The following is an 18,493-nucleotide window of genomic DNA, read 5'->3' as shown; positions in this document are numbered from 1 at the left end:
AAACAGCTGCTGGAGTGATTCACTTGATTTCTCCCTCAATTCTGCAATCACACCAAAATGGGCACAAATCATTATTCCTTCATCTTCAATCTCACCATAACACTGTTCACGTCTCGAGAAAAAGGGCCTGACAGATTGTAGTTTACAGGTGGGTTCAGGTTGTTGGGTATTTTTGCCCTTCACACAATGGCTTGACTAGCACAGATTTCTTTCATGTGTTGAGGTGTGACAATTTAGTTGTGTAACTGTTGTGTAACTGTCTATTAATGCAATAGAATAAAGAGAGATGTGAAATTTAAGTGTTTTTCAGGTGGGTATATTCAGGTAAGAAATACTACAGCAATTAAAGCAATCAAATGGCAAATTACACTGGATAGTCTTCATTGTAAAAACTGTAAATACAGATTAATGCTTACAATTGGTCATCAAGATCAGAATGTGATTTTCTCTTAGTCTTTTGTTCTTTTATTAATATGACAGACTGGGTTTATGTACGGATCAAATATACTGTTACACAACTTGCGTTATCTTTCTCAACTAATTAGGTTCCAAAACTGACTATTTTTGACTGAATATTCCCCAAGACGAGCATTTTGACATAACGTCGTATGTATTTGACCGTTTACGAGCAGTAAGCCACTCATTTTGGTTCTTGCGACTCATAAAATCGTCTGATTCCGGTCCCTGGCCGGTCGATCGGTGCATCTCTAATATAGCTCTGTTTTTACTCTGAAACATTATAGTTTTATAATTGCAGATCTTGAGCTAGCAACACTGGCAAATGATTTGAGTCTCTGTATTGCAGAATCACTACGTTTCACAAATGAAAAACAATTTTCCCTCATTTGGACACAACTGCCTCTCAATTCTCTTGTACTTTTGATTCATTAAAATAACCACCACTGTATCACAGTGAAAACCCCACAGATCAACATTCAGGATGTGAACTTGAAGGACAGCAATGAAAATGAAGACTAAAAGCCCTTTTAAAAATGCTAGATATTAAATCAAATAAATGAAATTGTATATATTAAGATACAAAATGATATCCAAGTATATAGTGAAAGCTACATCAGACCACCTGTTAAGAAAAGCTCGGCATGAAGGAGGAGGAAGTAACTTAAAATATAGTACAGCTTCCCCAGTTGACCTTATTAAAAGCTCCACACAACACTTGTCTGTATTGGAGGGAAGAAATTACTTAAAAACATGTAAAAGCACATCTGGAGTGTCTAAAACCTATAATACTATGACCCATCTGTGAAGGAGAAGTGCCTGCAGATGGACTGAAATAACGGCAGGTTTCTGCAAGGCCTGAACAACAGCTCTGATTGACTCTTATACAATCCTGCAATTATAGACCTTCTCTGTGGGTCTCTCACCAGCGCTGGCCTCTTGTGTAATACACTATTAAAGCAATTAGCCACTCGAGGCCTTGCATTGCAGTGGTATTACCATGTTCAGGAGTTTTCTCTGCCACAACGTGAAGTACTCTTTAACCATCGAAAACACCATCAAACACCCTATCATTATGATGGCGTGTAAAAAAAGAGAGAAAAACAAAATCATAATTATTCTCATCACATTTTAATTATAATAATAATAATGAAAATAACAATTATTATCATTATTATTAGTAGTAGTAGTAGTAATAGTTGTTGTACTATTAGTATTATTATATTTTAACAATAATAATAAGAAAAAAACAATTATTATTGCTATTAGTATTTTTATTATTATCATCATCATTATGATCATCATCATGGTCATAATCATAATAATTGTCAATGAGTAAAATATTTTGTAGACTGGCTATGTTTGTCAATCATAATAATAAAAAGAGCAAGAACCATTATTATTATTATTATTATTATTTCTATTATGTCTTGCAAAGGCTGCTTATGTTTGTCAGTCATCTCTACTGAATATAGATTTCACATAGTATATAAAATGCATCTTTACAATACTAATAATTGATATGAGCTTTGAGCTAAGAGATTTGCAGCTATTGGCTATTTTTCTTCATCTGATCATATTTCAGAGGCGAGCTGTGTGTGTTATAAGACTAGTTCATGTTTTCCAAACCCTGTTTTGGCCATAAGAGCGAAAACAGGCTTGTGTTTTATGCGAGGCAAATGAAATGGCTTTGATTGTGATATGCCTGTAATGTCAGCCGCAGTTACATTTCTCATTACGCGGATCGTTTGGTGGGTGGTTTGTTGAGCACTAAAATGCGTAATGAGGCGTCGTGCGCCACTGCAGTGTAAATTTGTAAAGTTTTATGATTGATGTCTTTAAAAAGACAATCCTGCTCATATGTATGCACACCCACACTATCCCATCATTCATAGGCTGTGGATGAAGCAAAAAAAAAAAAAAAAAAACTTTCTTCAAATTATCCATCTCTGGCGCTGGCACACCAGAAGAGCGATTGAAGAGTGTCGTGATTGAGCGAGTTTGTAGGAATATCTGCTCTAGCCTCACAATGCTGTCTGTCAAACCTTGCCAGATAAATACTCTCTCTGATCTAGTTTCTCTTTTGTAAAAGCCAGTGAATGGCACATGTGCATGTATAGAGAAGTGTTCCGCATGTTGGGATTTTTTTTTATCATCCGACACCCTGCGAGACTGTTCTGTGAGCGTGTTATGAAATACTAGTGAAATGTCTGTGCCACACTGAGAGTAGTGTGGCACATTCACTCTCCAGTTATTGCTGCTCTTTTAAGGGATTTTCTTTCTTTTTTTTTTGAAGTGCGCATGTTTGCAACTGACCTGCATGCTGATGAATCAATATTAATCAAGTCAGACATTGCTAACTCTTAAATAAGGGAGAGATTTTAATAGCATTAGACTGGCGTTTAAAAGCATTAGATCTTCATTGCAACTAACAAACAAGTACCTTGGTTTTCAGGCATTTTGGCGACTTGTGCTTTATCATGACACATGAACAAACATGTACAATCTACTCAGCTTTACTGCAAAAACATCGTTCTTTTAATTCATCCACGCCGTGACATATCAATCTTTAATTGGTCACACGTCCTCACGTGATGTGAATTCACCAAACTTTAAACTTTGCAATGCAACGAAAAACAAAAATTTGGAAGGTCAATGGAAGGAAAAGTGTAGTGTTATTTTAGTGTGTTGCTATGCAGTTGTTAGGGTATTCTTAGTAGTTGTGAATGATCACAAGCACACTATATTTGTTTTACAATCTTCCATTACTAATTTTGTTAAGCCGATGACAAGCTGTTTGTTGGTGTCGTTTTTTTATGTTGAAAAATTGAGAAGTCGGTATTAGTTTTTTTGTCGTTTCGTCCGTCTTAAATTTTCCACTTCAACCCCTTAAATCAATTTGTCTCCGAGCCTAAGAGCACAAAACACACGGCGAGACTTAGCGTGTATTTCTGGAGCATCTGCATTCCACTGAAGTGCGTGTCTTTCTCTCAGAGCGTTATTCAGATGAGTGTGTGGAAAGAGCTGGAATGGCTAAGTGACAGCCCTGAGCTACACACACACACACACACACCTCTTCTGCCTTAAGCTGGAATCAAAGCAGCACAGGAGACAGCTCAGTGTGTTCTGAGGGGCTTTTTGTCTTGCGTCCTCTATTCAGACACACCGCTGAGGTGAAACTACACGCTTGTGCGTGATGGGAGGCTCAGCGTGACATAAGTAGCATGTTTTTGTCTTATTTTCATGTTTTTTGTGTCTTTTATTTCCGTAGTTTTAATCTGACTCGTTTACAAAACAGGTACTAGCAGGATCCCTGGTACTTTGATATTGCCTACTGTACTGAATGATACCATGTTCATATACAGTAGTATTTACATGGTACTCCAGTGTACTTTAAGCAATGTCATAGTATTACTGTGGTACGTCCTTGTTGGTAAAAGGTTTAGGCTTTGCAATCAGAAGGTTTTGCATCAATAGCTGCTCAAAACATCTGAAAGTAAAATGAATGTTAATGTTCTAAATATTATCTATATATGCATATTATCTGAATATTATCAGCGATTTCAAAGCGTGTTTTTGAGACTGTCTTTGGTTCACTGCATTTTTAAGGAGAAAATACTCAGTAATGGTTTTGACTTATGAATTTGCACATGGTTTGTCTTAAAGCATATTAAAAACACCACATAGACATATAAACAACATTAAAAGCTTGATTTTCCCCAGGGGGACTTTAATAGCTTTACTAAACTTATTTAAAATACTCAAGCCCAGTTTCTTAAAGGCCCCTTTAGTCAATAATTTCCCTTAAAACTCCTCTTTGATCACCAAAATGTCATATTTAAATGTTTTTTCCTTGAAAAAAAAAAATAAAAAATCTTCATGCCTTAAAATACCTTGAATGTAACTCGACACCCTTGCCTCATTTAGTATACGTGGTTCTATGAATATGCAAATGAGCCCCGCCTCCACTCACTCACTCAGTTCAGAGATCCACTCGTTGACGATCACACGTTGATCTGATTGGTTACAAGGTAGTTTGTGACGTCAGAAACACCAGCGATTTCAAAGCATGTCGTTGGTTCAATGCAGTTTTAAGGAGGAAATACTCAGCAATGGTGTCGACTTATGAATTTACACATGGTTTGTCTTAAAGCATATTAAAAACACCACAGAGACATATAAACAACATTAAAATCTTCACCACAGGGGGACTTTAAGAAAGAGTTTTTCAGGTCCATAAAGATGTTTTTTATTGCTTGTAAACAGAGTTGATAACCTGTGTCCACAGTGCATTTTGCTATTCATTCATATATTTGTCCTCAGTGTTTGAAGGCTTTACTTTTTATGCGTCCTTCTCAAGGTGAGTCTCAATAGGATGGGCAGATTCTAGCATTGGTGTAAAATGAATTCACCCATAAAGAATTGTAATATTTCATGTCATTTGTCAGCAGTGCTTTCTCTGCACTAGTGCGTCTTATCTGCGGCCAATCACAGCACACATCCATTCTGCCCCACATAAACCCCAATCTGTCTCTCAGCCTGAGGTCCTATCGCTTTTTAGTGTGGCTTGAGTTATTTGTCCCGTCTCAGGCTCTTGTGGGTTTTTCAGGGATTCTTCAAGCCTTTTTCTTTGCTATGCTGATAAATGTAGTTGGTTCATGTAAGGTCTTCCCCATCAAGCCAACAACAAAGCTTCAACTGCCTTTGCACTGAAAAATTGGAAATGAATCCAAAGAAACGACACCCACTCAACATCCGTCTCTCATTCTTTATCCTTTTTTGTCTTTATAGCTACACTCTGCGAGTGGTTGGCAACGGGATTAAAGCCCAGGCAGAAAACCCAGAAGTCAAAGTGAAGGAGGCCGACCCAGTGATCAATCAAGTCATTGATAAACTGAAGCACATCAATCAGGTGAGCCTCGCCAGGAAAAATACCATCAAATGAAACATTGAACAAGCTCCTTGATGTCCCGTTTCATGTGTTGCTAATGTTTCAGGCCAACAGATCAGAGCAGACCTCATTAGCTTCGCTCATGAATGTATGAAACTATGGCATTGTGGGCATAAAACCTGTTAACACTGTTTGCAGTGTGTGTGTGTTCACTACTCGCTGCTCCTCTTGTGTGTGCACTAACTTGAATGGGTTAAATGCAGAGGACAAATTCTAAGTGTGGGTTACCATTACCCTTCACATGTCACTTTCACTAACACAATTTTTTTACTGTTCAAAATGGTTCAGGGTTCTGGAAATATTTTCAAATTCTGGTCTGAAACCATTTTGAACAGCAAAAAACAGTATGATTTATGAACCATTATGAACCAAATATGAACCATTTTGAACAGCAAAATAAAGTCTTCACTTTTGCATCAATTTCTGGTGACTTTCAGATGTGGTTTTATGTGTAGACATTATATCCAATTCTCCTTTTATTTCTGAAGTATTCATCAATGGTTCCATTTACATGAATCCCTATAGTGTGATTAAGACAGTACCGTGATTAAGTTGGAGCTCATGTAAACTGAATACTGTGACTGCTCACAGTAACCTAACCATAATCACAGTACAATATGTGTACTGTGGTTTTAATCACACTATTTGTGTTTTAATCGAATGTGCATGTGCTAGTGCTCTGCTCATGGAGGGAGGACACACATCCACCATTGGCATTACCAGCAATTTATGGAGCTGTTTATTTTATAAATGTCATCCCTTGCATTATCTATTACTGTAATCTGTCATAGGATTTAACAGCAGCCTGTTTTATGAGCTGTTCTGGACAGCAAATGTTTCAGAAAGGAGAGCTTGGACTATACATTGTTCACATAATTCTAATCTATGGTTAGTGCATGTAAGCGTATGCGCTCTAGACACGTTGGAGTTTTGGAGACTAGTTAAAATATGCATGGCTCAAAGTTTTCCTACACAATGTCTGCCAATATATATATATATATTTTTTTTCTTGTTTTAAGCAAAATCATAATTTTGATGCATTTTTCAGAAAACAAAAGCTATTTAAAAGTCTTAATTAATTAAACATCGTGTGCTATTTTGCTTCTCATGTTAATGTAGCATGTACATACATTTAGATATTTGTACTGGAAAACAGGACAAAAAGTACTAAGTTTTAGTGCATTTCAATTACATTTGGCAGATGCTTTTATTCAGAGTGATTTGCATTGCATTTAGGTTATACAGTTTTTCAGTTCATGCATTCCTAACTGTGACCTTAGCATTGCTAGCACCAGATACACCAAGGTCATGGATATGAATCCGAGAAAAAAATACATGTTAATAAATTGCACACATTGAATACAATACAAGTCGCTTTGGATTCCAGCATCTGCCAAATGCATGAATGTAAATGCTTTTACATGTCCTTTCTATGATTAAAATATCAGTCGGGCTTTTCAGCATGTCATTCAGAATAATTATTTAAAAGCTATAAAGAAAAATCCTTTTTTGCACAGCTAAATAAACGTCACCATCTCACCTCCAGAGCCAAAAGTACTGATGTTCCCTGAACAAACAAACGTCTGTGTGTTGATTTGATTATTATTGTCATCACTCTCAGTTTGGAGGACAGTAAAAGCTCAAAAGCTGACTCACGCTTGACTGTTTTGCTTTAATTAATACGATTGAAGGCAAATTAGTTTATGCTTCTTTTCATATCCCTCTCTTTTGCAAAATAACACGTCACAGCGGAACACTTAGAGACCAGAAAATCAATGAATACATATTTAAAAATCCATTTTCAGTCTTAACACGTTGGTGTTTATTCTATCCCTGTTCCGCCCGCTGGCCAAATCAATGATGTTTTACCATCCTGAAGCCTGACGGTGCTGTCCTACTGTAATAGATTAACTTTCTTCCTTTCCTGCTGGATGTGCTTTAAGACAATAGACATATTGTCATAAGGTGTTATCACCTTCAAGTTCCTGAATAAAAAAAAAAAAAGATATCTGAAACGACTATTATACAGACAGATGTTCTGGTGGATTTGTTCACCTGTTTTATCATCCACCAGCCTAAAGATGTTTTGATCGCTCAAAAAATATTTAGGTCTGAATTGCAGAGAAAATTCCCATCCATTAGGATCACAGTTATAACATAAACAAACTAATAAACTTGATTTGTGATGAATATTTGTCAGTCATGCATACATGGAATGTAAAGGTTAATTTACTGAAATGAATCAGCCTCAATGATGTATGCTGCCGACAAACGCGTCCTCCGGTGGACGCTGCCTTCGAATGAGACAGCTATGGTCTAGAGATGATCTACTGAAGATCAAACTGAGCGTCAGAATGGGGAAGAAAGCTGATTTAAGTGACTGAATGTGGCATGGTTGTTGGTGCCAGACGGGCTGGTCTGAGTTTTTTAGAATCTGCTGATCTTTTGGGATCTTCACACACAACCATCTCGAGGGTTTACAGAGAATGGTCTGAAAAAGATTAAATATCCAGTGAGCGGCAGTTCTGCAGGTGAAGATGCCAGAGGAGAATGGCCAGTCTGGCAACAGTATCTCAAATAACCACTCGCTACATCCAAGGTATGCAGAAGAGCATCTCTGAACGTGTCAAACCTTGAAGCAGAACCAGAACACACACCGATGCCACTCCAGCAAACTGAGGCTACAATTCACACAGACTCACCAAAACTGTACAATAGAAGATTGGAAAAACATTGACTGGTCTGATGAGTCTTGATTTCTGCTGCAACATTGAGATTGTAGGGTCAGAGTTTGATGTAAACAACACTAAAGCATGGATCCATCATGTCTTGTATCATCAGTTCAGGCTGCTGGTGTTGTGAAGGTGTGTTGGATATTTTCTTGGCACACTTTCGTCCTCTTCTGAGCATCATTTAAACGCCACAGCCGACCTAAGTATTGTTGCTGACCATGTCCATCCCTTTATAACCACAGTGTCCCCATCTTCTAATGGCTACTTCCAGCAGGATAACACACTGTGCCTCAAAGCTCAAATCATCTCAAACTGGTTTCTTGAACATGACAGTGAGTTCACTAAACAAATGATCTTCACAGTCTCCAGATCTCAATCCAGTAGAGCAGCTTTCGGATGTGGAGGAACGGGAGATTCACATCATGGATGTGCAGCTGATAAACCTGCAGCAACTGTGTGATGCTAACATGACCATATGGACCAAAATCTCAGAGGAATGTTTCCAGCACCTTGTTGAATCTCTGCCATGAAGAATTAAGGCAGTTCTGAAGGCAAAAGAGAGTTCAACTCAGTACTACCAAGGTGAACCTAATAAAGTGGCCGCTTAGTGTATGTTTATCATCAATAAATCCAGTTTGTTTCAATCTCATACATTTTGACTAATTGATTTTTGATCCACAGCTAGCATATTTTAACCATGCTCATTTTATATTTTTACTGAATAATTTATTTATGATTTATATAGATTATTTAATTTATGATTTATTTACAGATTTATGCTTCAAGCAATTTGAATCAATGCATTTTGAAAATATGATTATTTAATTAAAATCCAATAGATGCAGTTTTTTAACAGTAATGATGAACTATTCCATAATTTTTGGAGTGCAGGAATATTACCTGTTTACATATGCATCACATTAAGTTATTTTTTTCTTTTTTTGTTTGTGTTAAAACTGTGTAATCCAAATGGGTAGAAATATTATATGGGAGAGAGGCCTCACTATGCTTAAATATATTTTATTTTTATTTGCAAATAAAAATAAAATATATTTAAGCATAGTGCGGCCTCTCTCCCATTTTATGATTATAATTATCTAGGCCAGCACTCTTAAAGTTGATAAGTATACTCGAGTGAAGCCTGCTCCTATCCACATTTAGAAATATTCTATGCAATTCAAATACATCAATCTTAAAAATGTAGGTAAATCTATTTATTTTTGAGTGAAAGTCGTCAAAATACAAAATGTTTTACTTAAAGTCATCAAATTGAACGGGAATAAAAACAAAGTGTTTTAATATCGAAATATTGCACACCTCTAAGGAGTTAGATCTAAATTACATCAGCTTTAAGAAGACATATTCTTAATATTTCTCTTAATAATCAAGGCCATCTCACCGTATATATCTTGAGACATGATGGTAGTGAGGTGTTGATGGGGAAAAAGAGGGACATATCGGGACTGAAAGAGACCTTTAGAGGAGGCCTTTCAGAAGTTTCCTCACAGCGGGTTCTCTCCAGCGCTTCAGACTTTCTGCGTGGAATCACAATCATTTCATGGCCCGGGGTGCCGTCGTCATCTCTGATAAGATGACAAAGTGTGTTCCTTGATGATGATAACCCGAACACAGAGAGGACATTTGCTGGGAATCTCAGCGTGAAGCCAGTGGTCCCCAGAGAGATCTCTCGTGGACGTTCAGTGGGACTCGTGGCACATGATGTTCAGAACAATTTGGGCCTTGATGAGGGAGTCTGAGAAACCTCCTCCTGTTGCGGAAATGGACCAATCGGGCGGGACGCTCTGACTTTAAATGTGATGATATCCGATTATGGGCCAGTGGAGCATTTTGATTGAGTGTTAGGAATGAAACTGTGTTGAATTGGACATTTTACTGACCTTTACTAGAATCTGAGCCATCGACTGAATGAAAAACTCATTCAGGAGAGCAGCGTGAGGCGTCTTCAGCAGATCAGACATTCATCGGTGTAAAACGAGTAATGTAGTCTTTATCAGAAGCACTTTGACATTGATTTTGGACATGGACCATGGTATACCCAAGGTTAATATAGTCAACTTAAACTAAAACAATAAAAAATAGTTACTTGAAATACAATAAACATCAACTGAAATACAATATATATATAACACTAACTCACTCACTCTCACTCTCACTCTCACTCTCACTCTCACTCTCACTCTCTCTCACTCTCACTCTCACTCTCTCTCTCTCTCTCTCTCTCTCTCTCTCTCTCTCTCTCTCTCTCTCTCTCTCTCTCTCTCTCTCTCTCTCTCTCTCTCTCTCTCTCTCTCTCTCTCTCTCTCTTTCTCACCTTTACCATGGTATCACCACCACAGTACTTTTCAAAAAGCAAACAACAACAAAAAACAATAACAAAATGGAAAGCAACCTGGTACTACCATCATATTTTGGACACATACCATAGTAGTACTATGACACTTTGGAAGTACTTTGCAGTACCATATAAATATCATAGTACATGGTACCACGGTAAATATCATAAGTACATCACCACAGTCCTTTTTTTGTAAAAGAAAACAAGACTTACTTATAAGTACTTTAGTAGGGTATTCACTATTTTTTAAATGGAAAAAAACGTATTAAAAGTACCATGGTACTACCATGATATTTTGAAAGTACCATGGTAAAAACCATTTCAGTATAATAGTGTATTCCAAAGTAACATATTTTACCCTCTGTAACCTATATTACCCTCTGATTGGCTACTATACCTGTATATTTCAAATAATATTATGGTATTACCTTAGTACATTGGCAAAACATAAAAACCAAACATTATATTACCATGGTAGTGTGTCCTTTTTTTTTCCAGGGCAGACTCCATGCAGAATCAATGAGTGAATGCAGTGGGATTATGGTGTCAATATTCTGGGCTAACCATTACCCATGATACCGAGCGGCCCAAAGCCGACACAAGCTTTCAATACAACTTGCCTGTGGCAGAAAGCCACCCTGCAGCTTCTGTTTGCCCAGAGCATCAGGCTAATGAGCTTCTCTCCTTGAGCTCAGCCCACGGACTTAGGAAGAGAAGCCCATGGTCTCTTTTTTAACCCACAAATCTTCTAAAAAAATCACAGTGTTTGTGTTGAAGACGTGTTCTTCTAATGCAGGCCTTTCGTTTCGGTCCAGAAGGGGTGATTTCAGTGCCAGTGCTTTTTACTTTCTTTGTCCAAAAATGACTTTCCCGTTTCAGGTCCTGCATCTTTCTTAAAGGTGAAGTGTGCTATTTCTATGATGTGAATATAATGATGTTAAAAGTGATGAAGTCTTGCAGAAAGAGTGGAAGAAATTAAATTGTGCTGAAATGGACGTTTGCGAAATAGAATACTAGAATATTGAGCCTTTGATTGAAAGAAAAACTCTTCTTAATAAGTTTTAAAAACTTAAACATATTTTATTTCAGCTACAACTCTTCTAATTGTCAATTAGTTTAACTTGATGTTGTAAGGGTGGATTTCTGCAGTGGTTCAGGCTGCAAGACTGCCGAATGACTAAAGAAACGTTATTAGCAAGATGGTTGAGAACTGCACATTTCTTGTCTATTCCACCCACTGCCACTTATACCAACGACGGAAATAAGCACAGTTACAATAGCTTCATATGTGTGAGTGCGTTGCTATAGAGAGTGACGATATTGTATTGCAATATGTAGCACTTCAAAGTCAATACCAAATCAAAACTAGTTAGCACATTAGTTGTAATTGAAAAGGTTTAATGACAAAATATGGTTATGGTTACACTTAAAATAGTTACAAAATAGATGTATGAGATGATGATAACTTTATTATTAATTGTACCCAGCATATATGAAAAATGTTACCAGAGAGTGAGAGAGTGAGAGAGAGAGAGAGAGAGAGAGAGAGAGAGAGAGAGAGAGAGAGAGAGAGAGAGAGAGAGAGAGAGAGAGAGAGAGAGAGGAATGGGAAGGGACTCAGAGAAGAAGAGAGCCAGAGCCTCAAAGAGGCAGAGCAACAGTTTCAATCTTCTTTTATCCTTTCCTTGACCATGTGACTAAAACCCAGATGTGAGACATTCAAGCTGACCAATCAGATAATTACACTTCCACCACTGTACTAAAGGTGTGACAATTCATCGACCCCCAAAGTACAAACATATTGGCCTGCAGGCCTAGATCACCATCAGCCCTTCTGTGCCTTAGGAACTCCAAATGGTCATTGTGGTAGAAAGGGGGGGGTGGAAACAGTAAAACAACTATCTTTGTTCATTTCAGATATCTTGGATTATTTTCAATCCTACAATGTACTAAAATATCTGAAACTAAAACTGACATAAAAATGAATATATTCAATATAGACATATTGAAACATATCTGAAGACATATCTGTAAAGTGACATATTTGCAAGAGAAAAGGCATATTCAACATAATAATGTTGATTTTATCCACCAGAAAAAGATTGGAAACCTGTTGGGTGTCGTTATCTTTGCAGTTCCATTTCTTGCCACTAATGTGAAATGACACACTTCAACTTTAAAAATAGTTGTGCACGGCAGGTTTATTTTGAATTTTGCAGTGAATCACAATGCAAGTCAAACCCTCTCTGTCTTTGTATCTTCTCGTCTCTTTCTTTATGTCTCGCTTTCTTTCTGAGACTCCCCGTTCTCTCATGTTCTGCTTCTCGTTGTCTCTCACATCCCTCTCGTTTATGAAAGTGGGAAAACTATGCCTTGGAGGGGCTGAATGTATTGAGTCTGATCTGCATCTTAATTTAGCATCTTGGAGCTCAGAGTTCCCAGCATGCCGAGCAGAGGCTGAGGACGTCTCTGTTGACCTGTACTGATCCACACCATCTGTGATGTGTCACTGCAGCAGATCCATAGAGCTGGGTGTCAATGATAGAATCAGATATGCAGTGTGTTTGCTTTCATATGGCTGTGAGGGAGCAAACGTTAATGTGTGAGCCGTCAGCTGTGGGTCTACCGTTTTAACAGACATGTGTGTAACTATATATAGGCCTATAAATATAATTACCGGATACAGGGAGACAGGGCGGTGCACATCGTAAAGTTTGCTGTTAAAACAGATTTTTTTTCGGGAAAACCACTATGAAGTAATTTACACATTTTCTCTCATTTAAAATAAACAAGTGTAAATGTCAGAATTATCATATATGTCTGAAGGAGTCTAACATTTATGTAATTCAATCGTTCTGCCATTATATTCCAATCATTATTCCTGGTCAGAGGTTTATGTAAATAGTTTATAATTGTTCTTTCACCGAAGATTGAACTGTTTATTTTTATTTTTTTCTTGTATAGCTTAAAGAAGAGAAGCATTTTCACACTCCTTGAAACATAATGGAAAGTTTTCCCAGCTTCTCAATGTAATTTCCCGCATAATAGCTGGCTAATTTATTATTTCGTGCATGTATCACGGTTTCTCTTCTGGACTGGAGACTATTCAGAAAATGAGTTCAGCAAAGTTAGAGCTGTCAAGAAACTCAGACAAGTGGACGCGCCGATAACTGCTCTCATTTATATGTAAATGGCAGTGGTAACCAATCAATTTCTCTTATTTGAATGAAGACACTTGCCCCTGTGTGGAACCATTGATTTACCTCCAGCTCTGGTCAAAGACACCTCCTGAAAACTCACGATTCAGCGCAGTAGCTTTGCAAAGAGATTTACCTCGGCTAAGTGTTGTCAACACGCATTATATGGACTTCAGTCTTTATGTCTGGCTTCCGCTTTGTTTCTGTTCATGCAAAGTTAATCACTCAGTCAAATGAGTTAAATAGGTTGCAAAAGATTAATTGGTGTAGGTGCCATTAATTTACTGTAGGTGCCAATAGCGATTCGAATGATTTGAATCTCTGTTTGAGTGAATCTTTTAAGAGAATAAATCAATCAATAAATCACGTGCCTTGAAACGCCTTGAAATGTGTTGACGTAATTTCCACTGAAACAGGAATACATATCGAACAGTTCCTCCCCTTTTTTAAATAGCCAATAGCGTTCAGTTTATATCACAGCTCGGCCAGAGCCATTGAGCTCAGGAAAGCTACAGTTTCTTTCTAATCTCTAACCGTTTATCCTCCATATCGCTTTAAAACACAGCATTCAGCAGAATTCTGGTCTACGGCGACTCGATCGCATGATCCGCTCTGTGTATCGTGTCTCTGGACCGGAGCTGCGTGACACTAACGTGAAACCAGACTTCATTCGCCCCAATGGAAAGCATATTTACACTGTCTGAATCGTTCCCCTATATAGTGCACTATGTGCCATTCACCATGTAGAAAACAATAAATGTGTGCGTTTGAGAGAGCATTTGATTGGACAGAAAATCTGATGAGAAGCTGAAGTGCAGAGTGATGCCGTCAAAATCACTGATCCATATTGGCGGAAGTGACTGTACGTTTTGAATGCTAATATCTTCTAAATGCGAATTTTGTCGTTGTTTTGGAGCACGCTAGCTTATAGATAACCTTAATGCTAACATACTCATACTAAAAGCCAAAAAACTTCCATTTTGATTTCATGGGGACTTTAAGTCTTTGTCGACTGAATTCAGAATAGCATACTATAATTATACTAGTATTTCTGACATAAAATAGAAAGAGTAATAGGGTAGTATGCTATTCTGAATTCAGCCAATGATTCAATGACTCCTAAAACATAAAACATGCTCATTTATCACAAACTACTGGTGTAATTGTGTATCATGTGACACTGAAGACTAGAGTAATGCTGAAAATTCAGCTTTGATCACAGGAATAAATGACATTTTACTATATAATCAAAAAGAAAACAGTTATTATAATTGTAATAATATTTCACAATATTACTGTTTTTACAGTATTTCAGATCAAATGAATGCAGCCTTGGTGAGCATCTTAATTCTCTATTGTATCCTGTTTATTTTTCTACGATACAACCAATAATTCATCGAATGCATTTCAGATCATCACAACAGTGTTTCTGCATTGAAATAACTCACATTAACTCGGTCCCATCACCCACAGGTTGAATTATTCACCGATCATTGACATGCAGCCTCACCAGCCTGTTTGTGTGTGAATTATTGATACCTGCCCATTTGGAGTTCAAAGCCTTAGCAGTAAAACATGTCGCCCTCTTCCACAGTCTCTCCGCACGCAAATCCAAACAAATCTTCATTTGCGATACGTCTCACGCGCCTCAGTGCACACAGAGAAAAGCAATTAAGATGTCAGAGCATGTCAGGCTTGAGGCGGATTCAAGATCGTGCTTGATGCTTCATGCTAGTTAGCGGAGAAGCCTGCAGGAGCAGCTCGTGACACCTGGGTCAAAGTTCACACCAGGGTCCTCCTTAAGCTTGTGTTGAATGAGGTACTTGTGAATGTTTGAATGATCGCTGTGGGTTTAACAAGGTCACCATCCAATCAAATTGATTGAGAGTTAATTTCAGTGCTCGGACTCTTGATGTGTCCGACAGTTTCTTTGTTTGCTTTGTGTGCGGTTTCCATGGAGACAAGCACCAGAGACCAGACCGAAGACTGTTCTTAAAGGAAAGACTTCAGCAAATCTATATCTATCTATCTATCTATCTATCTATCTATCTATCTATCTATCTATCTATCTATCTATCTATCAATCAATCAATCAATCAATCAATCAATCAATCAATCAATCAATCAATCAATCAATCAATCAATCAATCAATCAATCAATCAATCAATCAATCAATCAATCCCCAACTTTCTAACAAGTTTTATATTTATAAACTTTGTATAATAAATATATTTAATAATTATTTATATATATATATATTAATTGTACTTTGTTACAAATTCGAATTTATTTATTAATTATTAGTTTATTGATTAATTGATTAATTCACTTATTTTAATGAGGTGACCAAACCTTACTAATTCCTTTGTGTCTAGTTATTTATTTTAGTAAGTAACAAAGCATTCCAGTCCTGCAATGCCCATCCAAAATTGACTTGATTTTTCACATAAATATGTACAGTATAAGAATGAGAGTTCAGGTTTGTGTAATTATTTCAGGTTTGTGATGTGTCAATCTAAACTATTACCCAAACATGATATTGCATCATATCTACCTTTATATTTGAATACTTGCTGCATATTCAGTTATTATGCACTAAAATGTTTATAAATAAGTTCACTCCTACTGAACGAATTCAATAATGTTTCATGTTGAATTTTAACTGCAGCCATAATGCAAATGTTGCAAACAGAATGCCAATTTTGAGAATTTACAAAGGGTCTGTGAAATCCTAGTGGGACTGAAAGCTCATGTTCACACCACAAACCGCAGTGCCTGATTCTGATTCTGTGCCCACATTCAATTTCTTTGTGACTTTGACCTTTCAAATGTGACCCATATTAGGGATGTGCAAAACTAGCCAACTAAGGAAGCCCAGTATAATTAGACTGGCTTTGGGTTCACCTGACCCGGATCGGATGTTTTTCTCAGGAGGCGTTCACATAAGATGTGTTCTTGTGTTCAAAACGGCTATAAGAAGCTCAGTGGAATAATGCAGGGACTGTTTTTATTGTGCGATAATGAGTGGCTGACTGAGTATTACACATTTCAGTGTGTGTGTGTGTGTGTGTGTGTGTGTGTGTGTGTGTGAGCATATGCCTCTGTCTTTGAAGAAAGAAAGCATGCATGCAAGAGAAAAATAAAGCAACAACAAAGAAGGTCAATGAGAGACTATAAGCAATTGAGAAATAGATTCAGAAGAATAAAACTGAAGAAAAAGCGCAGGACAGATGTGGCAGGTCACGGCTGTCACAGGTGAGCGGGCTGAGCGATCTTTCTCTGGCTGCTTACCCCTGTTCATTTTATTCTGGATCAATTTTATTGAGTTTCATCAAGCGAGCGCCGAGCTGCCCGAGACGATGGCTTGGCACAGTCGGCTGGACGGCAGATGCTGGATTCTGATTGGCTGCCGGGCCGCTCCACGGACAGAACATTGGCTTGGGTTCGGGAAGTCCTGCAACTGAAGCAGAGATAACCAGGTCTGCACGGACCGCAATCGGTTTCCACAGCTCAAGTGAGGGCGGACACAGACACAAATATGATTAAACTGAGCTCAACATGGTATCTCAGTATGCTCTTTACTCTTTACCATGAAAGCATACCATGGTACACTGTCAGAAACAGGGGTACAGTAGGAGTCCATTTCTGTCCCCCAAGGTACAATCTACACTAACGTACCCCATAGGGCTTATTATTGAACCTCAAGGTACATATATGTACCTTTTTGAGGGTCAAAAAGCGTTAAAAGGTACATATATGTACAGTTTCTTTTAAAACCATTGTACCTTTACATTGTACATTGTACTAAAGGTACAATTATGTACTTTATTTACTGAGAGTGTATTCTTTAAAGTAACCTACAATGGCATATAGGCCATTTATTAATATGAAGATTGCATACTCATATATCACGTATCATGTAGTATCATGGTATTCTCCATGCAATTCCACTACAATGGTATACCAAAGTTGTAAGAGAAGTTTGTAAGAGAAACTATATGCAAACCTTGTTAAGTTTCTATAAAGTGCACTCAGCCCTCACATAATTCTGAAAATGACCTCGGTGTCTGAATTTCTGACTGTTCGCATTGAGATTCATGCGGCTGTGTGAATGTTTATGTGCTTATTAGACTGCTGATGGTGATTTGTACACACCGCGGACACATTAACGGTCAATATGACCTTTTCTCTCAGGACTAGCGCCGATGATGACTCTGTGAGCCCAGAAATGTGAAAGAAATGTGTGTTTGTGTCCCGTGAGGTAAATAAGGGGCAGACAGCTGTCTTCAGTCAATCAGAGTTACATGACCTTGTGTTTAGGACACAGGGAACACCATCTGGAGTCCCTCTAAACAACAAGATACTTCCATTTTATTAAGTATTAGCCTTAAAGATATAGTTCCCTGTTATAATTACTCTCATATCAGCATTACAAGTATTTTTTATTCATTCTGAACAAGCAGTTCAAGATTTTCAGTGAATAACTACTTAGATTTTCAGTATGTTCCTCACACAGTTACCATGTGACTCGATGAACTACTGTAATGATGGATCTTTCTCGTTATTTTGATGGCCAGGATATGTTTCAGTATGATAAAGGAACGAGATGAGGCGTGAGTAAATAATGACTAATTATAATTTTTGGGTGAACTATTCCTTTGGGAATAGGTACAGTCGATCATGCACAAATGGCTTGATGTTTATAGTTTATGCTTCGATGGTTGGATTAATGGTTATTATTTTTTTATATAAGAATACAGGGATTGTGTACAGTGGTTTGGAAACAAAAATTGAGCATGG

General features: G+C 37.5%; 1 protein-coding gene across 1 annotated transcript in view; it reads left to right on the top strand.

Moving 5' to 3' along the window:
* The window catches only part of gpc5a (glypican 5a), a 160,128-nt gene that overhangs the window by 78,854 nt on the left and 62,781 nt on the right, over window positions 1-18,493 (top strand). Inside the window, exon 6 of the mRNA XM_081361426.1 lies at window positions 5,248-5,368. Within this exon, the coding sequence (XP_081217552.1) occupies window positions 5,248-5,368 (121 nt within the window). The remainder of the gene's footprint in view (window positions 1-5,247; window positions 5,369-18,493) is intronic.

The sequence above is a fragment of the Scardinius erythrophthalmus genome (assembly GCF_964197995.2).
Source record: "Scardinius erythrophthalmus genome assembly, chromosome: 3".
In the NCBI taxonomy this organism is placed as follows: Eukaryota; Metazoa; Chordata; class Actinopteri; order Cypriniformes; family Leuciscidae; genus Scardinius; species Scardinius erythrophthalmus.
The sequence above is the reverse complement of the archived record's forward strand: the minus strand, read 5'-3'. Positions and strand labels throughout refer to the sequence as shown.